The following is a 25,860-nucleotide window of genomic DNA, read 5'->3' as shown; positions in this document are numbered from 1 at the left end:
AGGCGTCTTTTAATTTCGTGACTGCTGTCACCATCTGCAGTGATCATGGAGCCTAAGAAAGTAAAATCTCTCACTGCCTCCATTTCTTCCCCTTCAATTTGCCAGGAGGTGATGGGACCAGTGGCCATGAGCTTCGTTTTTTTGATGTTGAGCTTCAGACCATATTTTTCCGCTCTCCTCTTTCACTCTCATTAAAAGGTTCTTTAATTCCTCCTCACTTTCTGCCATCAAGGTTGTGTCATTTGCATATCTGAGGTTGTTGATATTTCTTCCAGCGAACTTAATTCCGGCTTGGGATTCATCCAGCCCAGCCTTTCACATGATTAACAAACATTAGCTGTAGCCAAAAGCTAAGGGTACAATCCTAAGGCTTGATCCACCAGGATGAACAGGATTAGGATCCAGTGGAGCTCCTACTGCAGGCACAGGCAAACTCCGACCCTCCAGATGTTTAGGACTACAATTCCCATCATCCCTGACCAATGGTCCTGTTAGCTAGGGATGGTGGGAATTGTAGTCCCAAACATCTGGAGGGCCAGAGTTTGGCTATGCCTGTCCTACTGAGCCAGGAAGATCCAAGCTCATCTGGGCTATGCTGGCTTAAGTTAGGGTTGCCATGTGTCAAGAATTTCCAAAGCAAAGGCTCTCATCCTGATACATCAGAGAAATACTGGTGTATCTTCACCATCCAAGCTCAGCTGGGGCTTAGCTGACTGAGCTGATTCCAGTGTATCTTAAACTGATAAAAATCCCAAAAAGGGGACATTCCAGAAGTGCAGCAGGGGCAGGAAAGGAGGGTGCCAACTTAATAACACAAGAAGAGCCTGCTGGATCAGGCCAATGTTCACCTAGTTCAGTATCCTGTTTTCAGAGTGGCCAACCAACTGCTTGTGGGAAACTTGCAGCAAGATTTGAGCACAAAAGCACACTTTCCTCCTGTGGTTTTGGCAAAAAGTGTGGTGTAACTCTACTTTACAAGCTGGTTTTCTCTCTTCCAGGTGCAATCTGGCATACTTTATGCTATTTTAACTCAAGCTGGCATAATTTACACTGACTTCCCATGTTTAGGATTGCTCATAAAATGCTCCAACAAAGCCAGCCTCTTGCTCCAACCAGTCGCTGAATTATTCCATATTGTTTTTGTTTAGTCTTTTACTCGTGTCCGACTCTTCGTGACCCCATGGACCAGAGCACGCCAGGCACTCCTGCCTTCCACTCCCTCCCGCAGTTTGTACTGCCGTATTACCTGTGGTGTTAGATGTCTCTTTGAGATAGGAAAAGAAAGGTCATGGTAATGGTTAAGCAATCATCCAGCCCATTTCCCCGATGCTCCAATCTATTGCAATTGATACAATGGTCAATGATTTGTTTTAGTGAATAAACTTTTTTATCATGTGAATCTTGAAAAGGATTTCATTCAAACCAAACCTATAAATACAGATGCAGATACTGCAATGCTAAACAAGCTCTGCTCAGAAGTAGGTTCCATGGAATTTGAGTGGGGCTTGTTTCTAGGTATGGGAGGTTAGGATTGCAGTCCTAGTTATTATAGTTCAGGTTTATTAGTTGTGGTGGTGATTTTAAAATAACAGTGCAAATCACACTAATACTAAGCAGCCTTTTGCCCATTCCATGGTGTACTGTAATGTAAACTGCTAAGAGCTTAGTCATTATCTAACCATACACACATTTGGGGATACATATAGCTAGAGGAGTTATGAAAGTTTATACAATCATTTGGCAGAATTGGCAATCCCCTTTTAAAACTGGCCTGCTGAATGATTAGTTGCAGTAAAATTTCCACCACACTCCTAAATGTGTGAACTTTCGCTTCTGTCTGAACATATAGTTGCCTTTGTTGTTTTAATTTTGGCCCTTAGCATTAATGTAATTTGTCTTCAAATATATGTAAAATACAGATACATGTGGGAGGGATAATCAGTCCGCAACTACCAAACAAGCTCAATGCAGACAGGCAATAACATATTACAATGTCATTTTAAAAGGAGTCAGAATTAAATTCCACTTCAAATTGATTCTACAATGAGCCCATAAAGAAGTTAAATGCGTTTTTGCAAGAAATTGTTAAAGCTGCGCAAGTAATTGATTTAAAACTGATTTAATGCTGCTAACGTTTTCAAATGTACACAATTTCCCCCCATATATTAATAAACATTTTCCAATCTTCTTTAACAGTATGTTCTTCTTGTTCTCTTATTGTGTATGTAAGTTCCGCAAGCTGCACATATTCCATAGTTTAAGTTGCCATTCTTCTTTAGTTGGGACCTCGCTTGTTTTCCATTTGGGGGCTACCAAAACACAGGCTGCAGTAGTGGCATACGTAAATAAAAAATTTTGACATGTAGGAATTTCCGTCTGAGTTATCCCCAACAAAAAGAATTACGGTTTTCGTTTTCATTTTGAAAAGCACTTTTAAACATTTTTTTTTCAATTCATTATGAATTATTTCCCAATACTCTTTTACCCTTTTACAGGCCCACAACATATGAAAGAACGTACCCTCAACCTCATTGCATATCCAGCATTTACGGTATCTGATTCAGTCTTATACACAGGGCTGGATTTAGGGTTGATGAGGCCCTAAGCTACTGAAGGTAACGGGGCCCTTTATATGTCCAGCTGTCCTTTGCCAACAAAAAATTGTCACTGTTTTTTGTGTTGAATATATGGTATTTATGGACCTAATAGGTATCTAAAGCCATTTGCATGTAACAAAATATGTATTTTATCAAATTTGTTTGTTTTTTATCTTATATTTTGGAAATGTACATCCAGGTTTTTTCCTTTATTTTTTTTTGGGGGGGGGCCCAAGAGAGTGGGGCCCTAAGATATAGCTTGTTTAGCTTATGTGTAAATCCAGCACTGCTTATACATTTTAGCAAGCTTTATTGGAGTTAAATACCATCTGTAAATCATTTTCAGGTAGTTCTCCTTCAAGGAATAACATGCTGTAAACCTCAGATCACTCTTCCAAAGTTTTTCCCAGAGATTGAAATCTATATTATGTCCTTTATCTATTGCCCAATGTGTCATTGAGGCTTTGACAAACTCAACTTTTGTCCCCCCCCCCCTTTCATTTTAAGCTCTTTCGTGTTCAGGCAGGTGCCTGAATCAGGGGGACTTTCATCGGATATCAATCAATCAACAAAGTGAAGGCATAGCCCAACTTACACAGCTTTTATGTGTGAATTGAGTCAGATATAGTAATTTGTAATGTGGTAATTAGTACTATGTCCCTTTTTCCTCTGTGGGAACTATTTTTATCATAACACACTGGAGTGGATGTCTGATTAATACTTTAAGCACATCTAGCTCACCTCTTTTAAACTTGGCAATGTATCCAGATGCATAACATTAGGGACCGAAAAGAATGGAAGAGAAATTTTTCTTCAAGGCACTAATTGGCAGAACTGGGTCAGCCTCCTAGCAGCGCCTTCATCCCTGGCAGTGTTCGAGACAGAGAGGTGCCTAAGTCTGAGATGTTGTGTTTTAAATATGGCCCGTCGCTGCGGTGTTTTCGTTTAGAAAGGGAGGCTCGTGTGGGATGCGAAGTACTCTTTGAGATACATCCTGAAGAGGGTAAGATGACAATAATTTAACTGTACTAGGTCACAACAGTATGTGGGAGGGCAGAGGATTTGGCAGATATATGAAAACCCATAGATGATGAAGCACAAAAATTATCCTTTCTGTACAAATCAAGACTGTGGCTGGCCTGCTCCCAAGTCCCAGAGTAAGCCATCTGCAGCAGAAAGGTAACTAAAACTGGAGCCTAGAGGAGACTTTCAAGAGCCTTTCACCTTGAGGATCCGACTGAAGGACTGTTAGGCTGTATACACACTATACGTTTAAAGCACCTGCCCTCAAGAATCTTGGGAACTGAAGTTCACTCCAGCACCCTTACCAAACTACAGTTTCCAGAATGGTTTGGGGGAAGGGTTGTGCTTTAAATGTATGATGTACATTTATGTATTTATGTAGTTTTGTGGTAGTTTTATGTAGTTTTTATGTAGTTTTGTGTAGTTTTCAATTTCATTGTTCCGCAAGGGACAATGACAATAAAGATATCGTATCGTATCGTATCGTATCGTATCGTATCGTATCGTATCGTATCGTATCGTATCGTATCGTACATACAGTTACAGTCTTCCTTTCCTTAAGTGCAGGTATGGAGAACCTGTGGCCCTCTAGAAGTAGTTGGACTTCAAGTCCCATCATCCTTGAGCATTGGCTATGTTAGTTGGGACTGTTGGGAATTGGAGTCCAACAGCCTCTGGAGCACCAGAGGTTCCCCAACCCTATCTTAGAGCAATGCTAGAGCAATTTGCAATGCAACATATTAATTTAAATAGCATTCTAGCTTTAAAAACGAATAACTTCTGGCCTGCAAAAAGTTTAGTATCAGTACTACTACTACTACTACTATTACTACTAAAATAATGATGATGATGATGATGTTGCCACTCATTTGACTGGGTTGCCCAAGCCACTCTGGGCAGCCCCCAACAGAATATTAAAAACACGATAAAACATCAAACATTTTTTAATAAGGCAATTGTTTGAGAAGAGAATAAATCACCACATGAAAATCTTCACAATATTTTTTTGGTTTGACCAGCACTGTTAAATTGATGTAAGAAAGAATTTTAGAAATTCATTTTTATGCCTCCTCATTCTTGCTTTTCTGAACAGCTGTCAGCAGTCCACCACAGCTAGACATGTGAGTCCATAGGCATTTATATTTTAATCAGATACAGCATTTTAAATTGACATGTATGGTACCCATTGGAGAAATTCTGCTCTGCATATAGAGATTAACTGCAGTTATTCAAGGATCTTCATTATGCAGGGCTTGGTCACTTAGCAGTGAAGGTGGAGAATAGGAGTTGCCCTCTCTCATGGGAGACCACTCCTAGAAGCTGAGGTCCCTTCACCACCACCCCAAAATTGAGGGAGCCAGGACCCCCCAAAGTTGCTGGGCATTGCCATTGAAATAGTTTGTGTGTGCCACATCATGTGATTTATTATGCAGGTGGGACTTACCTGGGCTCCCCCAATATTTTACTCAAGTGGGTACACCTGCCCTCTCTGCAGTAGTACCCCTAAGAGCAATTTCTTTTCCTCCATTGTAGTGAGTAGCGGTGTTCTAAACTCCCATTGTTCTAGGCACATTTTGCAACAGGGAATTTCTTTAACGCAAGCAGTTTCTGAGCTCTGGGTGCAGTACTGTGCCTAAGATTTCAGATTAAAACTGCACAGTGGAAGAAAAGGAGGACCCTTTTCTGCCTTCCCACTTCCAGCTACTCTCTGAAGACTGGAGAAGAGACCCTTTTAAGGATATTAGGGAGGTGAGCAGGGGAAGGACTAGACCATGTGAAAAATGAACATAATATTTTAGCTGCAGTTCATTCATTTCCAGCTTTGCATTCATGTTATTAAAATGTGTGCTTAGACATTCCGTAACCTAGGTTTAAGATGCCATTTAGCTCCTAGCTTTCATAGCTCAATTTCTAACACTAGTGAGTAGCATTCTCTTAATTTGTATGGGAAAAGGCAAAGGTGAGTAACTCAAGGATATGATATGGCTGGAACTAAGCCTAACCCTTGCCCCTGGTGACTGCAGCCATTGAGGAAGTAGTATACTCTTATCTGCATAACAATGCCCCCATTCACCGGACAGCTCCCTCCTATGTTCTGTTGCTTTGGTAGTGTGACTGTGTAATAGAATGTTGAGGAAAGACTTTCAGAAAGGCAAAATGTTGCAGTGTATAGCAACACACTAAGGACTTCAGGTCTCTAGTCAATTTGGGGAAATACTGACTTCTCCACTGTAAGAGCTACAAGATGATTTTGAATTATTTTTTCTATTTTGTAGTTGGTATTTTCAGATTAGAGCTCCCTTTTTCCTTTTCTTAAAAAAGCTACGTGTATCAGGGTTTTGATGGACAGAAAATCAGTACTGCAGGTGCCATAACAGTATGACAGCTAGCTCCTCTGCTGCCTCTGATCAACAGCAACTGCAGCTGAGGAAGTCAATATAATGGAGACTGTTGTTCTTCCATTATCCAAGAGGAGAGTGCCAAAATCACCAGAGAGTGTCCTTTATGGCTGATGGGAATCAGCTTCTTTCCCAAATACTAAGAAGCAATTCAGTTAGAAAGAAATAAACGAGTGTATATGTTTGTGTGTGCCATAGATACAAGCACAAACAAATGTACATGCACACATGCATATGCAAACAAACTTGGAGTATGACATATAAACATAAATGGCCAAATTCTACTCTATAATAACTTTTGCATTGCAGTAAAATACTCTTCTGGATGGCATAGGTAATCATTCCCTTTTGCCACTGATAAAAGATTGTAATAGCCCAACTCCAATTCATCAGCTACGGGGAAAATATGTTTTATTTTATTTGTAATTGAAATCTAACACTTCCATCAAGTCTTGCTGATTCCAAGGAAAGTTACTTTCATGCCTAAATGCTAAGAACCTCCTCCATTTAGTATTATGTATGTTTCAAGCAAATTACACTTTCTTTAGGAACAAAAAGGAAGGGGGGAATGGGAGAAGCAGAGGCAGCAGATGAAAGCACCAGGTGTCCCTGGAATTTTATAAAGAATGCACAGATCTGAACGCACAAACTCAGATTTTCTTCAATCAGCTGAAGAAATCCCCTTCCTCACAATCTTCCTTAAGCCAGTAGTTTTATGTTTCTTTTTCCCGAATAGCATTTGAGGAGCTTAGAGCTGTAAATATATACCTTATACATACCTCTGCACAAATATGTATAATCTAATTGCCTGAGTGACATTACTGAATGACAATTTACTGACAATGGATTAATGTTCAGCTTTGCAGTTTGATGCCATGTTGGATTTTATAACTATTTATCACTTTTATCAGGGACGCTGCGATTGGGTGGCTGGATTGGAAACTACTGAACCTTCCCTTTGCAGTTCGCTATTAGATTAGTTAAAAAACACACAACAACCCTCTGACAGTGAATCTTCTCCTCTCCTCATTAGCTGGTGGCAGAAATGGGAAAAAAGGCTCTCAGTGAATTACTCGCACAGCCAGCAATAAATGTACATCTGTGAAATATGTTGTGATTGCCCAGGCATTGCATGTAGAAGACTGGAGCAACCATTTCCAGTTCTGAGACTTATGTGTGTTTGTGTGCGTATTGCATGTGTGTATACACACACAGGGCCGGATTTAGGTTTGATGAGGCCCTAAGCTACTGTAGGTAATGGGGCCCTTTATATGTCCAGCTGTCCTTTGCCAACAACAAATTGTCACTGTTTTTGTGTTGAATATATGTGACATGGTAATTCATGGACCTACAGTGGTACCTCGGGTTAAGTACTTAATTCATTCTGGAGGTTCTTAACCTGAAACTGTTCTTAACCTGAACCACCACTTTAGCTAATGGGGCCTCCTGCTGTTGCTGCCGCACTGCTGGAGCACGATTTCTGTTCTCATCCTGAAGCAAAGTTCTTAATCCGAGGTACCATTTCTGGGTTAGCGGAGTCTGTAACCTGAAGTGTACGTAACCCGAGGTACCACTGTAATAGGTATCTAAAGCACATTCAGAATGTAGACGCCCTATATATAGAAATGAGCAAACCAGTGATATTTTAGGGAGCAGGCTAGCAGGGAGGGCCCATTACTTACATTAAAGGAGCCTACACAACACAAAACACTGTTGCTGTATGTAGGTTTTGTTGTTGTTTTTTATCTTATATTTTGGAAATGTACATCCAGGGTTTTTTCCCTTTATTTTGGGGGGCCCCCAAGAGAGTGGGGCCCCTAAGAGAGTGGGGCCCTACACACACATACACACACACAGTTGATTGTGGCACACTGTTTTTCTCCTTTCAGTTTCTCTAGATCTTTTTAAAGTAAATTCTAGAAGAGGACCACTTTCAGTTTCTTATGCACAACTTCAAAATATGCATCCCAAATCCATGCAGCTCAGTGGTAGAGCAAATGCTTAAGTCTCCTGTTTGACGCACAGTGTCTATGTTCTGGTGACACCTTCTTTATATGCAATCAATACTGTCCCTTCAGCTTTCCTTCCAGTGCAACCCTACACACATATGCTCACACAGTGCTCACTGAACTCACTCAGCTGGGAGAAATCTCATTTAATTCAATAGGGTTGTAGGAAGCTGCTTTCTGCTGAGTCAGACCATTGGCCTATCTGGCTCAGTGTTGTCCACGCTGCCTGGCAGCAGCTCTCCGGGGTTTTGTGCAAGAGCCTTCCTCCCAGCCTTGTCTGGAGATGCCAGAGATGGAACCTGTGACCTTCTGCAGGTGCTCTACAACTGAGCTGTGGCACTTACTTCTGACAGGGTTAGAACCATGTTGTTGATCTACATGGCTCCAAAAGTCCTCCCCATATCCAACCTATAGACTGCAAGGGTATTCAAGCAGGTGCCTCAAAGCTTCCATTCAGGAAGCTAAAAAGCGATAGTATAGCAATGAAACCCATTATGACAATTAGAAAGTATGGCTCCACTTATATTGCACCAAAAGTACAAATATAAAGTCAGTTCCAGTTCCCAAAAGTAATAACAGATGATGCCTAGAGAGAAACAATACCTCACTAACCTATTCATTCATGGGGGGGGGGGGGGAATCTGCTGGTCATATCAAAAGGCCTTTGGCTTCACTTGAAATTCCTCAGAGGTTTTGTCTGAGGAGGAACTTAACATCTTCTCCTTGAATTCCACTTGAAGCAAAATCCTGTGGCAACCTAGCTATCTGCAGATTCAAACAAGTGTTGCTTTGAAGCTCTTCAGGCGGTTCACCTGAAAAGGAAGGCACAAATTTGCTTCTTATTTATCTATGGATGAAGTTTTGAGGGCAACTCTAAAAAGGTTGGAGAGAGAGAGAGAGAGAGAGAGAGAGAGAGAGAGAGAGAGAGAGAGTACACATTGGCCCCAGGTAGGATTGCTGTGAAAATGAGATTACTTATAGCATGGGATGGCAGGTCAGCACATTGTTAAAAATACGTATTTGTATTCAGGCTGCACTGGCTAGAACATGATTAGCCCCCACCTTGCTGAAATGCTGACTTTAAAGAGACTGGTTGTGGGGGTTTTTATATAAAAAAAATAGCTGGCAAAACACAGCTGCTTCTTTCGTATGTAGAAAGGCTTCTCTATCTCCACATCAAGCAGATATTCAATTTCTTTGCTGTATCAGGAGGAACAAAGAGTCAGTCTAAAGCTTGTTCAACCATATCTGTCATTTCAATTTTTCACACATTGACTTCTTTCCCATCTACATTCACACCTTGGTTCCTGCCCACTGCTACAAGCTAGTCTACAAAAAATAAAAATTGGATAGAAATTTATGTTAGCAGTTTGGGAAAAAACCCCAGCCAAAATCCATAGAAGTATGAATTTCAAAATCAAATCAGAGCCTTAACTGAAAACAATGCCAAAGGCTTCCCTTTCTCCCAGATCGGGAACAGAGGATATTTCTTTCTTTTAAAAATATCTGGTCTTGATCACACATGCAAGTTCATCACTGTAACATCAAGTGGTGCCTTGTACGAATGAATAAGCAAACCATCACAGAGCAAATGGCACAAACAGATCTTTAATCTCACTTGCTTTCAGCTTAAACAAATCTCAGATACAAGAGAATTGGTTCGTACATTCAAATGGAATGTGTGCATCCCAGAAAGGAACAGAACCAAATCAACCTACAAACAAGGGTAGAGAGACGACTGGTTCAGAATACATGTAGCAATATATGAATTTCACAAATGGATTGCCTCAGAATCCAGTGGATCCATGATCCACTCTTCCCTGTCCCACCCCTCTAATGCCCTGTTTCAGGTCCTAGGTAAAGGGTAGAGGGACCCCTGACCATTAGGTCCAGTCGTGGCCGACTCTGGGGTTCATCTCGCTTTATTGGCTGAGGGAGCCGGCGTACAGCTTCCGGGTCATGTGGCCAGCATGACTAAGCTGCTTCTGGCGAACCAGAGCAGCACACGGAAACCCCATTTACCTTCCCGCCGGAGCAGTACCTATTTATCTACTTGTACTTTGATGTGCTTTCGAACTGCTAGGTTGGCAGGAGCAACGGGAGCTCACCCTATCATGGGGATTCAAACTGCCGACCTTCTGATTGGCAAGTCCTAGGCTCTGTGGTTTAACCTACAGTGCCACCCACGGGTTTCAGGTCCTACATGCTGGCTATTACTGGTGTAAAGTAAGAAAGTGTGGCTTTCATGCAATAAGAAATCTTTCGCAGGTTAGCCAAGCCTGGGGATACTGATGGCTAATTTTGTTATCTATAAATGAAAGGTATTCTTCCATGTTGATTGGAGAGAGATTGGGGATTGGGGTTGGATGTGGATATTCAGAGTGAGGTTCTTAGGCCTCCTCTTGGATATATGCAAAAGATTAAAAGCATGCTTTAAGAAAAATCCTTGTGGTGGGTAATCAGTCCATCCATTCGCCAGCAGTAGCAACATTGATGTTTGAAGTATGGTGGAAGGGATACCCCCTGCCCTCTTTAAACAATGCCCATGCAGTAGGTTACTAGGTAGCAGGTGTGCTATTTCTCCCATTGAAACTTAGCCATTTGCTCACATTTTATTACCTGTTCACTAGTTTTTATGTGACATCTGACACTTTCCTCAGGTTCAGTAGGATATTGGAAATCTTTTTTTGCTACTACTGTAGTATAACCGATAAGTGCACATTACGAATGGCAATTTCCCTCCCTAGTTTATGTCGCAGCCTTTCATTGTGTCCTGCCACAGGACCCATAATTAAGAAGCTGCAGAAGGGATGATTAAAGACCATAATAGATGAGGCAGTAATCATTCCAGTGATGGCTGTCCACACCATGAATTCACATGCTGCTGACTCAGAACAGAAGGCACTTTAATACCCTTGTAACTGGCTGATTGATTACCCATTTCATTGACAGACAAATGAATACATGCTAGCACATAAGAAAAAGAAGAAAGTAAGACAGGCACCCCACTTCTCTCTGGGGAGGTGGCAGTTTACAGGGGCTGAAAAACAGACAAACTTGCTGGAGGTTCTTGTAAGGAGGATAAGGTATATTTGTCTAAAGTCTCACATGCCTCACCATGTGTATTACTGTATTTTAATAGTTGGTTTGAAGCTGCCCAGAGTGGCTGGGGAAGCCCTGCCAGATGGGCGGCGTAAAAATAATAAATTATTATTATTATTATTATTATTATTATTATTATTATTATTATTCTCAGAAAATATAGCTCCTCTATAAGTAACAGAAGGATAGAGCCACACCAACTAGTCTAGCCCCTGACATGTTTTGTGACTAGCCCTGACCATGATATTGACATGTACAACCCCCGTGTCAGCTAGGACTAAAAGCAGGATGTTCCCCCATCTCACTGAAACATTTGACAGATGGGTGGGGCAGAAGGGGGTGGTTTGGGGAGAAAGCATGTCCTCCCTCAAAGAGGGCATGTGTTGCGGTGAGACCTGGAGACTGACCTCCTGGTTGTGATTGGGTATATTGGATAGCCACAACACCTGATTGGTAGCTCCCTCCTTGCTGGGGTTAATCTAGCCAATGGGGAGCTGACTAAATGGACCGAGGGACCTATTTAATCCCTTGCACGTGACCCAGAGCTTCCTCTTTTGGCTCGTGCATCGGAACACCTGCCCACCTCTCCCTATATTTAGGGTCTTTTGTGATTGACCTTGCTATGCCGTCGTGTGTCGTCTATCATTGGGACAAGGACATGGCAGGAATTTTCCCCAGTTGGCAGATTGGCTGTTGCCATTTAGGTATTGCCTGCTGCGTAGCAAATTGTCACAACTTGTAAGGTTGCGGATAGGCACTGGTTCAGGTGATAGGGATGGGAGAACGCTCTTGCCATCCCTATGTGAAGGGTATTCCGTTAAAGGAAGCCAGGGACTCAATGGTTTGGTCAACCCCCGAGAGGGGGTTGTGCCCGTACTTGAGTCCAGGGAAGCATCTGGGGAGTGGACATAGTCTGTTCCCGGGCTTTCTACCTACCTCAGGTGTTCACCCTTGGCTGACCTATTATGGAGCTCTGGGTCAGCGCTACCTGCAAGGGTGCAGGGAGCTAGTCAGACCAGAGCCTATGCAACTACTCACTTTCTGTAATCAATAAAGTTGTGGCCTAAATTCTGCCAAAAACCAAAACTAAAATTTGAGGCAAGTGTGAGTTTCTTTAGGGGGGAGGCCTCTGGGTCTGAACATGCAAAGACTTGTGGGCCAAATTGGGATGTGTGTGCATCAAGACAAAAGTGGATAAGATCTTGAGGTTTAAAAAATATTATTAAATGCATCCCCTGTTATTCTTATTGGCAGCCATTTAAGTGTGAAGAAGAATCAGTGGAGCAGCCATCGAAAGGCCACAAGGTGAGAGGGGGGAGAGAGTAGGCAGCAGCAGAGAAAAGCTGCTACTGAATAATAACAATATATTACATACTTTGGAGAAAACCTACTGAGTTCAAGTTGTATTATTTCGCTTTGCCATTCAGTTTTGCAAATGGGGACATCTGTGTGCTTGAAGTGGTACTTAACAAGAGAGTTAAATATCAATTCAGTTTAGCAGGATAGTAAAGCAGCAGAGTTTTCAACAGGAAAAATAAGCTTATCCATTTTAACATCTACTATTTTGTCTCATCTTAGGTCTGCCTTCCAAATCCAAAACATCTTTTTCTAGTGTACCTGTACGATTAGCATAAACTTTCCCTAATGCAAGCAGTGCATATCATATTTCCTTGGGGCTCCCAATAGTGGCCACTGCCACAAATATTTCCACACAGCATATTCAAGGATTGGATATTTACATGCAGTGGATCCAGTTCCCTCAATTCAACTCTGATGGAGCTTAGCCACACTCATCCTCTACTAAATCAACAATGGACGACAAGCATAACTGTGTAACTAGTATACAGCTCAGTTTTAGGATATTGGTGTGCAGAGGAATAGGTATCACTTCTTGCCAGACTTCTTATTAGACACACGCCAGCAGTGAATTAGAAATGTCAACTGATTCCAATAAGAAGAATGTGGTTATATGGGGGAAGGTGCAACTATAAGTAATTCTAAGTTGTTAGAAATACAGATAGTATGGAATTAACATGCATAATAGCAGTAACTAAATTGCAACCTAGTCTAAAATTAAATAAAACCCTGTGTTTTAAACTATTACAAATTACAGGCATGATCCACTCAAACGTAAATATTTTAATATCCAGTTGCTTCCACTGAAAGGTACTTACTTTCTGTAGTAAGTAGATACCCAGTCTTCTCACTGAAATCAACAAAATATTTACTTTTGCATGCATTCCAGGCAAGTAAAACATTCCACTGCCCGAGACAGTTGCACTGCCACTGCCTCCTCCTACCACTGCTGTTTTTGTATAATTGCTTGACAAAGCAGTAGCAGGATGGATACTCAATTCCTTGCTCCGAGGAAGGAGTCCTTACTCAGAGTTATACATTGTCAGTGAAAAATTAAAAGCTTCCCTAAACAGAACTGCCTTCAGATATCTTCTAAAATCTGGTAGTTGTTTTTCTCTTTGACATCTGGTGGAAGGGCATTCCACAGGGCGAGTGACACTACTGAGAAGGCCCTCTGCCTGGTTCCCTGTAACTTGGCTTCTCATAGCGAGGGAACCGCCATAAGGCCCTCAGTGCTGCACCTCGGTGTCCGGGCAGAACGATGGGGTGAAGACACTCCTTCAGGTATACTGGACCGAGGCCATTTAGGGCTTTAAAGGTCAGCACCAACACTTTGAATTGTGCCCAGAAACATACTAGAGCCAATGTAGGTCTTTCAAGACTGGTGTTATGTGGTCTTGGCGGCCGCTCCCAGTCACCGGTCTAGCTGCCGCATTCTGGATTAATTGCAGTTTCTGAGTCACCTTCAAAGGTAGCCCCATGTAGAGTGCATTGCAGTAGTCCAAGCGAGAGATAACTAGAGCAGGGGTGAGCAACCTTTTTCAGCTGTGGATTGGTCCACCAGACTATATTTTGAAGGGGGGGGGGGAATGAACGAATTCCTATGCCCCACAAAAACCCCAGAGATGCATTTTAAATAAAAGGACACATTCCACTCATGTAAAAACACACTGATTCCCGGACCATCCGTGGGCCGGATTGAGAAGGCGATCTGGCCCCCGGGCCTTAGGTTGCCTACCCCTGAACTAGAGCATGCACCACCCTGGCAAGACAGTCTGTGGGCGGGTAGGGTCTCAGCCTGTGTACCAGATGGAGCTGATAGACTGCTGCCCTGGACACAGATTAGCCAATTGCAGTTTGGAAATCTGACCGTACCATCAGGCTGAATGAAGCAGATGCCTCGAGTAGAAGATACCAGGGAGCTGCAAAGGACAGAAATGTGGTCTACCCAGGACACATACACACCCTCTCCAAGCTGTTCCTTGCACTATGTTGAAAGAAGATTCAGTCTGGATGGTTTTTGTATGTGTCATGGTGAAGGGGCTGCATCTTATTTTTTCTCTCAGACATTAAACAGTATTGGACTAATATGAACCTAACAGCCCTTCTCTGCTGTCTCCCCTAAAGACAACAAGCGGTTTACAGCACACTTGCCTCTAAACTTACAGATGTTACTTAGCTGTTATCATGTCTGATACTTGTCTTTCCGTCTATATGAACTTGTCTAAATTTCAGTCATGCATTAAAAATATCAACCCTCGTGCTAGCAGTTTCACAAATTCAGATTGACTGTGTAATAGCTCATTATTACACGAATGACATAATGTTTGAACTCACTTTAAAATGAGTTTTGAGGGTGCCGCAATGCATTTTTATCTGAGTCAAAGAATCTGAACAGGGATTTGGGCATTCCCTGCATTTTGTAGCATTCCCCCCAAATCATAAGTCATCAAAGTAGTTATTAAGTCTTCAAGCTCAGTCCATCCCTGATGTAGCTATATTGATTTTTGTGGCTTTGCAATCAATGGAAGTTATACCTGGAATGGATATGAACCATTATGTTTATCAGGAATCCAATGAATTGACTGATGACTAGGAGTGCTATACTGGAAAAATGATCAGGTGTGGCTGTAGTTCATTACAGTAGCTCACAAAGGAACATTTATATGAAAAGTCCAAGGTGTTACAAGGTTCAAATATAGGACCAGTCCCTTCCTCTTCCTTTCACTGATGTCTATGGTCCACAAAGCAGAGGAAAAAACAACACCATTTCAGATGTACATTTTACAAGAAACCAGAAAATATTCCAAGACAATAGAAAAGCAAATGTGGACTGAATTATGTGTCAAGAAGGAAGCTTGATCTTTCAAATTCAAACAGGAAAAATTAAAGAATAGCAATGTTTATAATTCACAGATGGCACAACAACAGTAGCTGCGCTCTGAAGCGAACATGATTGAGGGCTGGATGTGTACATGCATTTGTTTCTGTTACACATGTTGGCATGTAATGGCACATCACAACAATTTTTTGCAACAAATATGTATGTGATTGTACCGGGAGACATTTGCTTTTTAATGGTATTTGGTTCTCATCAGATTCGGTAAATGGAATTTGAGAGGGGGGTAGAGAAAACGCAATACTGCTTTTTCATCTAATGAGCAATTGCAAACTTTGCTTATTAAAAATATATCTGGAGTGAGGTTTTGGCAATGTCAACATAGTCAACAAATTAATAATAAAGTCAATAAATTAATAAGAGGTTTGGCATGTAATTAATCAACTGGACTTTTTATAGTTTGGCAAGCTACAACAGGCAGGAATGGTACTTTAGCTGTCCACTGATCTCTGCCTATTTTTGAGTTTTTGTATTTGACTAGGTACTTTCATTTTAGGTGTTTTAATGTGGACTTGCCACTGTCTCATAAAAAGTTTTTGACATGATAGAAGATAGTAGGATAATTTGCTGAAGTGTAGAAAGTTGTGGAGCTTACAGGAAGAGAACAGCAACCCTCTGAAAGCACCCTCTGATGAGTCTTGTCACTGTTCTTGATTTTATTTATTTATCATTGCCTTTATATCCAGCCTTTTCCCCAAGGAGTACAGGGTGGCATGTGTGGCTTTCCCCATTTTATGCTTGGAACAAGTGTGTGAGGTAGGTTAGGCTGAGAGAAGGCAACTGCCCCAAGGTCACCACGGGAGTGTCACTGCTGAATGGGAATTTGAACTCTTAATTGCTATCCCAAACAGGCTCTCCTAAATGTGCACTCAAAGCATCATTCCTCAAGCTGACGCCCACCAGAGGTTATGTACTGTATCTTCTATCAGTAACAACAAGCAAGGCTGCATTTGCAGGAGTTGATAGGTACACTGTTGCTGCTGCTGCTGTTGTCACTATATTTTATTACCTGCCCTTCACTCTAAGGTCCCAGGGTAGGTAACAACAATGAAAACAAGTTTAATATGAAAACACAATATTACAATATATCAGAACTATTTAAAACAATTTCGTACAAAACATAATGAGAGCATCAGGCTGGGGGAAGCTATTATAAAATAAAGGAAGTGGTACTGATTAAATTTGTCTGTAAAAAAATGAACATTTACTAAAACCTCCAGTCCATTATTTTGGAAAATGGTTTATAAATACGTACAAGAAAAAAAATGTCAGGGGGGAAACCTGGAAAGTAAAGCTGATTATATAACTTTGAAGATGAGTGCTTCAGAAATGGTGCCATCAACTAGTATCTTTTTCATGTGAAGAAGCAGAGAAAGATCAGAAGTTGAATGGCATCATTGCAATGCTCACATATCTATATATGTGCACATTCTTGGCAGAGCTAAATCACAAATTTCAAAATAGCTTTGTTGCCAGATGTTAGTGCCAACAAAATTACGGCACCCTTGCGGCATAAGGAAGCAATGCCTTAGTGCCTTTAGTGTCTATTCTCCCATCCTCTCCATGTTGGGGTCCTTCCTTTATTTCTCTGTCCCTTTCTATAGTGACGTGAAGCAAACCAGACACAGCAATTCACATTTTGTAGTATGAGGTGATCCCATAGGATGGGGAAGATTTAAAGTGCAACCTTATGCATGTCTACTCGGAAGAGCCAGTATCTAGTCTTGCCTTTCTTCAGACGTTTTTTATACTTGATCCAGTCACTGCAAGAAGAGATAATTAATGCACTCAAAGAATTCTGCCTATTGCCTAAGTAAACACTAGGTAAAGAGGTTGCCTTGGCACAGGGCTAGGAAAGTCAATATTGTAGTTTTATGTTGCAAGTTCAAAGTTTCATTTTAGGATCATATTTTTTGCTTAAACAACAGAGGCTTTACCCAATACCCATATCTGCTTTCTCTGCTGTTCTTAGGGAAAAATGTGAAACATTTTGCCATAAGCATTTCGGGCTTTAGAGTAATAGGGTATGAATGTTTTAAATAAATAAATAAATTTAAAATGAAATCCAGAAATTGTGTCTTCATGACTTGAGAAATCTATATTCATTTCTGTCAAAAGTCACTAATGTGGCACTTGTTCCTGTGAACTGAATTACAAAGTGCTTTATAATAGCAATTTAAAACGGCTGTGGAATGGTTCTATTGAACTTTGGGCAGGGGGTGCTGCCATAATCCTTTCCCCTGCTATTAAACTAATATGAGACCCAGTTATATTTTCTTACCCTATTATATGTACACCCATTTAGTGAGTGTCGATATTACACACATTATTAGTAGTAAACGGCATTTTCTTCCGGTTGTATTGCATGCCTGTTGATGACTGCCAGATCAGGTTTCAGTTCACACTGCGCACCATTTTAGACATACACACACTATAGAAAAGGTTGCTAGCATAGGAAGAAAGACCCCAATAGGTTTCTGTTAATAATAAAAGCAATGGAAATGCGCATTGGGTGGAATCCAGTTGGTTAAGCTCCAAGATCAAAATGCATATGTTAGTAAAATGAAGAGGAAAGCAATTTTTGGTGAATCTTCCTTTCTCTGCAGCCATTATCTCCCCCCAGCCTCCACTGCAACCATCTTATCCAAAGGGTTGAGGCACCCTCTTGGTCAGATGGAAGGGGGGAAGCTTCAGGGATGAGCCAAAATTTTGAAGTTTGCTATACACATGTTGCAAGTAATTTCTTTCTTCAAATTTTGATTGAAAACCCCTGTATATGCCTGTAAGGTTTTTTTATTATTATTATCTTAGAACCTCAAGAAGTTTCATGAAGATGCAGTTGTTGACTTATCTCATTGACTTGAACCAACTCCACTCCTTCAGTAGAAAGAGCTTTTGAATAGTGTGAGACCCGTAGCCAGAGTTTGGAAAGGTTACCAACCATATTTGCAAATGATGGTGCAAAAAACAAGCAGCCTGATCCTGCCTTTCCAATGATTTTCCAGCTATTCTGACAAAACTGTTCATTTACTCATTTAACACCAGGAAAGATTAGCTTCTCTAGCAAAGGTTCACCATCTAAATCTTGATCTATTTAGCTGTTTTTTTGCTGGAACCTGAATTACAGTTTCCCCCGAGGAAGAACACGGATGTTCAAAATGTGCCGTAAAATCTGATAAGTAATTTGTTAATAAATCTTCCCATACATATTGTCTTTCTCTTTTCTCCATTTTCTGCTGAAGAAACAACAGCCAACGGGGGTGGGATGACAGTGTGCAGGCCTGAAAAAACGACAAACATTTAGGCAGTCTAAGCTTCTGAGGGGGGGAGTTTTCAAAATTGCTAGCTTTGACCCAAATATGGAAAATATTCAGCACAGTCCTAGCATTCTTTAAAATCTATAATAATTTCACAGTAGTGGTAACTTTCTGACATCTTTTAAAATATACACCTCAGGCAAAGAAAGAAAGCTAAAATGCAAATTAACCTTTGAATGTATTTTCACAGTACACTGTGGTAACAATTCTGGTATAATAAAATAAAAATACCCCAAAAAAGGCAATTAGAAAAAGAATACCAATGCCTATAAACTGAAAAGTTTGGGGGAACAGACTTTTGACATATGTATATCAACTTTAATTTCTTGTTATAAGCTACCAGTAGTCACGAAATTAAAAGATGCCTGCTTATTGGGAGAAAGGCGATGACAAACCTAGACAGCATCTTAAAAAGCAGAGACACCACCTTGCCAACAAAGGTCCGTATAGTTAAAGCCATGGTTTTCCCAGTAGTGATGTATGGGAGTGAGAGCAGGACCATAAAGAAGGCTGATCGCCAAAGAATTGATGCTTTTGAATTATGGCACTGGAGAAGACTCTTGAGAGTCCCATGGACTGCAAGAAGATCAAACCTATCCATTCTGAAGGAAATCAGCTGAGTGCTCACTGGAAGGACAGATCCTGAAGCTGAGGCTCCAGCACTTTGGCCACTTCATGAGAAGAGAAGACTCCCTGGAAAAGACCCTGATGTTGGGAAAGATTGAGGGCACAAGGAGAAGGGGATGAGAGAGGACAAGATGGTTGGACAGTGTTCTCGAAAATACAAACATGAGTTTGACCAAACTGCAGGAGGCAGTGAAAGACAGGAGTGCTCTGGTCAATGGGGTCACAAAGAGTCGGACACAACTAAACGACTAAACAACAACAAGCTACCAGAATACTGGATTAGAAGCAGTATCTGCCTGGCCTCGTAAAACTTTTAATACTTGCAAGCATTCTTTTTCAACAATGCACATAGTGTAAGAGTAGAGGGTCAGAGATCTGCGTTGGAAGTCTGAAAGTATTCTGGGGTCCTTACTGCTCAGAAGCAGCTAATTGGGTAAAGGCAAACCTGCTACACAAACTTCCCAGCAGGTGGCTCAGCACCATGCACAAGCAATGACAGAAGTACCAAGTTGGGTCTGCTGCCATGTTTGCACCACACAGACCTCCCTGCTGTCTCACCCCTCTCTCTCCTGGTAAGCAACAAGGTTCCTGCAGGAAGGCTAGAGTAGTGGCTCTGTACCGCCCAGCAAATTGCTTTTGTTAATGCTGTACTCTCCACTTAGCCAGTATATTAACTTGTGATCCTAAGAATTATTTGCTGAGAAGGATACTTCAAAAGCTACATCAATACAGCTTCACTAAAAATTATTTCATGGTTGTAGGGCTATTGGAAAAGTCCACAACCATACCAGTGAAGTTGTTTAAGAAAAGCTACAATCCATAAGACAGTTAAACTATACTACTTGGAATGATTTGACCCACTGGACTGCCAGCTAGAAAATAAATTGCTTAGAGTGATTAGGATGTGATTCCTACTGGCTCACTACAAAATCACAGCCTACTGTTCTATGAGCTCAAGTAATTCATGTGCCTGCAAATGTTAGAGCTGAAGTAAAGTGTTAAAAAGAGGGCATTGTTATGTGTACCCCAATTTTCCTAGCTGGTGAAAAAGTTTCAGGGCTTTCAAAGGTTTCCTGGGTTTGGTTGCTTTTGGAATGAAGTCACTGGAGATGTGCTCTCATTTTTTTTATATGTATTTGCATTTATTGAACAACAGAGCAAAACTGAGGAAAGTTAGCACGAGCCACAGCTAAGCTAGCTCACAATTGGGATGCGCTTTAGGCTCACTTAGTTGGTAGGAACTAAAAAATTATATGGTGTGTGTCAGAGTCCCCAAAAATGGGGTGCCATCACGGAAAAAGTGCTTTTTCCACTTGCCTCATACCTAGCCTTGCCTCAGAAAACAGGAGCATCCAGAGGAGGGCTTTAGATAATGACCATTTGAGCATATTTACATAGGAGCTGGTAGTCCTTGAGATACCAACTCCCATGATTTCAAAAGTGTCGGTCAGGTTGCAACTCAAAGAAGCACACAATACATAGACAACTTCTGTATCCCTATTTACAACTATCAAAGCGATGGCAGTGAAAGGTGAAAAGATACAAAGGAGCGTGTATTGGGATGCCGCAGTGCTGCTTACTTGACCCAGTATGCCTGGAGGCTGGGAAGGAAGAACAATCCCCAATGACTTTCCACCAGATAGATTTCTGACAGCACATCTTACAGAATGTCTCTTTCTGCAAACATTTACTCTTAGGTAGGTATGTTCTGGCTGGGCTGATGGGGCCTCTAAGTGTAAAATATTTGGCATGCACCAGGTTGGCAAAGGCTGTTTTAGGCAAGAGAGCTTGAGAGTACAGCTTTTTTTTATTATTTTGACCTAGCTTCCATTTTACTGATAAAGCCCCAGTTGAAGACTTAGATCAGAAGACTCAAATCATGACTCATGATTTGGCCACCAGCAGTTTCAAGGTACTGAAATCCAGAACTTTGATTGTGATTATTCTACTTTGCTCATGGGAAAAATACAATTTAGAAAAGGAAATAAGTTATACCTGAAAAAATGCATACAGAATGCATACTTATTTTAAAATATACTCCTCTTCATAAACACACACACAGAAATGGGGATAACCCCCACCCCAAGGAATAAGAATGGTAAACTTTAGCTTAACTGTCTGCATCCTCCCCTCACCCGCCAATCAAGTGGACTGTCCACTGATTCTAGTGCTGGTAAATACAAGAAATGAAGATTGTTCTGTGTCCATGACAAGTTGACAGGAAAATACTTCTAAAGAAATCTCAAAGCACTCGTGGCTTTAGCTATGCCTGAGCTAAGCAGTTTCACACAGCAGGATAATAGATTCCCATCTTCACTACAGCAACTGTTCTTGCAAACCTTCTCAGCTTGGGCAATTGCCTGAGCATTAACCATATGTTAGCAAGGAACAATCTTAGATGCTACAAACTCAATGACATTCTTCTAGAATAAATTACAGGAGAAATATCACTGGCTAAATCCTACAAGAGAAAAACCAACAGAAGGCTGTGTACACCCTATTGCACTCACAGCTTTGCAAGGACAAGGTGGCTGCAGAGAAGTCCCTACGGGGCCATACCCATAGTTCTTCAGAGTTACCACATTACCAAAATACCACCCCATATGCTGACTTCCAACAGCCTCCCGAATTACTGTCATTGAATCATGCCAATATTTAACACAAAACAAGAGGGTAACTTCAAAAATACATTCTCCAAAAGTTAGGATTCAAAATCAAAATGTAAAATGTAACATACAAATGCCCCCTGGTGAAGCTTTGTTTCAAATTATATGCACCCTAAAACTAATGCTTTAGAAGGCAACTTCCAATTAGTTCCCAGAGCCAATTTGTCTACTGTCTCCTCCCTCTCACTCCTCTTGTGTAATTATGGGCATTCCCAATAAAGTCTCATCTCTTAACATGCTTCCAGCAGCAATGCAGTATCAATCAACTCTTGTTTCTTTCTGTTAAGCATTCATTAAGAGCCCAAATAAATCCTACGTTATTTTTAAAAAATCACTTTCTCTTGGAGCTGCAAATCTCTGTGGCTTCCAGTGCAGGTTCAAAACCCTAGTGGAAGCTTCACAATAACTTGTTGTTGTTGTTTAGTCGTATAACAACAACAACAACAACAGTTCTAAAAGGAAGTTACTTGTAAATCAGTACTCACTGATATGTAATCAATGACTGGTTGGTGATTTGCACACATTGGTATATCTTTTCAATATCACCAGAAAAGAATGAAGCTAACATGCATTTCAGAAGTATCTGCAAGTTGAGTTCAAGTCTGAAAGTTACACTAATGGAGGTGGAGTGGACACTCAAGTATATTTTTCCAGTTTTGTAATCTAAAGCTGCAAGTCTAACCATGTCTACTCAGAAGCAAGTCACACTGAATTCAGTGGGGCTTACTCCAAGGTAAGTCCAGAGAAGAAGAAAATTGTTTACCATTGATATACTTCATAGGCAAAGAGGTTTATGTGACAACCTTTTTAATGACATCCTTTCAAAGTTTATTGGCCAAGTTTCTAGGTTACAGCAGCTGATACTCTGATCTCATTTTCTTTCAGGAAATCTATTCAAATTTTGAAAACATACGGAAATGCAAATATGCCTTTCCTTTTCTGTTCTTTGTAAACAGGAGATAAGTTGGCAGCCATCAACTCAGCTATAAAAGCACTTCAATCAAAAGCCCATTTAAGATGCAAACTTTTATCTCTTGGTGAGTTGCTTTTTCCATCTCAAGCCTCCATTTGAATTTAACTCCTGTGTCATTTGGCAAAGCACATACAGTTTAGCCACCAAATCAGCAGCCTGAATTGACAGAGACTTTCATACTAACAGGATATTTCCAAGATCTACTCGGTAAGTCAAAACAGAGCCTCAGATAATTAGCAAATTGCAACGCAAGGCTTCAAAGAGAATTGCATGGTCCATCAAAGAGCATCTGAGGGATTCATTACTGGCTGAGCAGGGCAGAACCTAAAATTACAACTTCTTTAAAAGTGTAGACAGCTGAGTAAGAAGTCCTGGCACATCTCAGCACAAAACTATCTGTGGTCCTGCTGCTTCTCTCCCTACTTCTTTGACCCTTCCTTCTCAGTTACACCTGCAATTGGCAGGCACTCTTGCTCAGGTGGATTACATCTGAAAACCCAACTGTTTAGTGAGTAATCTTGTTTAAGTGACAGTACACTTAGAGCCCAGAATAGAAAGCTTCTTCAATTCCACTGCTGGAGAAACCTTGCAGGAAAGCAAAACTTAATCATAAAGGGATATGGGCAATTCTCTGAGACATGCCTAGGCGTGGGTACATGGCTTTTTACCTTCTCTTGGGACTTAAAAGTTTACAAGGTACTTAATAGCCAACATAGCAGGAGGTTGTCATTTTCTTGTTTATAAGCACCAGGAAATTGAAAGCCATGCACTGACAGCAAGACGTCGGAAGAGGTCTTTACTCAAACAGATCCTACTCTGCACACAGTATTAACTTTCAATCTGTGTGCAATGTGGCTGTGAGACAGAGTGTCATCCCTTAAGATCTGATTTACTGCACATGCTATGTGTACCGGCTGCAGGACATGCTGCACCTGACTCAGGAATAAATGTTCTCCATAGATCTCAAACTGTGATGCCCAAAATTGAAAACTCAAAACCTTTTGTTGATTTGATGCCAACACACTGGGAGATTCCTATATTTCTGGAACTTTAAAATATTACCCCTGCCATCCCGATGCCATTCCAGGCTCATGCCATTCACAAATACAAACAGAAAGACTGAACACTGTTATCTTTCAATTGTAAAACTCCCACTGCAATAAAACTGTTCCAGGCTTTGGCATTCTATTTTCCAGCTCAGATCTCATAACATCAGAAATCCACGTTCTCCATTCCCATTTCTTTAGCTTTATTTCCACTGGAACACATGCAAAATTGCTACAGCTATACTGGACGTCAGGAACAGTTTTGCTTCATCACAAAAGCGTTTGGGTCATTGTAGAGCTCGCAGTTTCCCTGTTACCAGCTAAGGAGATGGATGGACTGGACTAACTAGGAAATGACCCAGAATCAAAGACGTGTGTGTGTGTGTGTGTGTGTGTGTGTGAGAGAGAGAGAGAGAGAGAGAGAGAGAGAGAGAGAGAGAGAGAGAGAGAGAGAGAGAGGAGAAACATGAAACGAAAACCTACCCTGGAATCAGTTCAAGAAAAGGTGCTCCCTGAACTTAGAAGCATGAGAGAAGCCGGAATGAAAATCAAGCTTAAAAAAATGCACCTTAACTGCTTCTCAAACACATTCCAAAGTCAGAGATCTGTGCACTCACCTGGTGCTGAGAACCAGAACAGGGAAAAGGGACAGCAAGTAACGAGGCAGGATGAATTTCATATTGTAAGTGTGTCTGTTGCGTTCTCTGGGGCTCGCTGCCGCTCTCCCTCCCTTCTTTATTCCGCCGTCTCTCCCAGAGCTTCTGATTCCCAAAGTCCTTCCTCTGCAAAGAGCCTGCTCCCGCGTGTGACGGTCTGTAGATCTGGAAAAAGCAGACAGACCAACACGCTGACTAATGAAGGCTGCTTAGAGTGGGGTTTGAGCTTCAGGAGTGATGTCACAGGCAATGGAGCTGCTGCTGCAAGCCTCCTGCCTGATAGCCTGCGATTATTCAACACAGCGACTCTATTGATGTCCTGAAGGATTTGTTATTACTAGCAGTTTAAGTGGCAACTAGGGAGGGAAGTGAGAGCACCGTGGATGCTACTTAGCTCCCAGGCTAGGAGTGCACATCACCTTTGCCTTAAAAATGATATCAAGGGAAAAGCACACAGACGCAAAATCTGTCTGTTGTTAGAATTAAAGTTGCATCACTCAACAGGATTTGCAATGTAGAACACAGGTCAGGTTTCTTTAAATTAACAGACAAGTTTCAAATTAACCTCATGCACTGTGCATACGAAGGCTGTACTCCGCTCAGTTAGAAATGGAAGTTATTGCACCAATTAGAAGTGCAAATCTTGGTGGCAAGGGAGTTGGCACCGGAACGAATGAAGTAAAAATGCACCCCAAAAGATATACTGAAATGTTACTGGCACTCTAAAGACCCTGAGATGCCACAAAGTCCTGAGGCACCTATTTGAGGGACCATTCAAATTTATGCTTTCTGTGTTTGTGTGCCTTATGTTTTTTCTCTCTATATGTCATTTAATTAAGAAAAAAGCCCAACAGTTGGCATAAATGTCACACACTTCATTAAGTTGTGTGTGCGTGTTCTGAAAGAGGTTAAATTCTTTACATGATGGCCCTCATCTTTTACAGGCAAACTGTTTTTGACAGAAGTGTAAAAGTCCTGAATGCCCTTCACTCCCAAGACACATAAATAAAACTCCACTCTTTGATAGGCAATAGATTCCCAGATTTTAAGGTATGACAGAAATGCAGAATTTAAAGCATAATGCAGTTACATGAAATGAGAACAGCTTGTTCTGGAAAGTGAAGGCGGTTACATGGGTCATAAGAAAGGAGAGTTCAGTTGGCTGAATACATAATTGCTCATGCAGAACG

At 41.2% G+C, this 25,860-nt stretch overlaps 1 protein-coding gene across 3 annotated transcripts in view; it reads right to left on the bottom strand.

Annotated features, from left to right (window-relative positions):
- The window catches only part of LUZP2 (leucine zipper protein 2), a 310,191-nt gene extending 284,938 nt beyond the window's left edge, over positions 1 to 25,253 (bottom strand). For 2 of the 3 annotated variants that reach the window (XM_079969127.1, XM_079969125.1), the window contains exon 1: positions 24,632 to 24,835. In XM_079969127.1, the coding sequence (XP_079825253.1) occupies positions 24,632 to 24,693 (62 nt within the window). In that variant the 5' untranslated portion in view covers positions 24,694 to 24,835. Of the gene's footprint in view, positions 1 to 24,631; positions 24,836 to 25,235 lie in introns of those variants that run through there. The other variant, XM_079969126.1, reaches the window with a different exon arrangement.
- Between the last annotated feature and the right edge of the window lie 607 nt (positions 25,254 to 25,860).

This window comes from Podarcis cretensis (genome assembly GCF_951804945.1).
Source record: "Podarcis cretensis genome assembly, chromosome: 1".
NCBI classification, from domain to species: Eukaryota; Metazoa; Chordata; class Lepidosauria; order Squamata; family Lacertidae; genus Podarcis; species Podarcis cretensis.
This window is presented reverse-complemented; position numbering and strand designations above follow the sequence as displayed.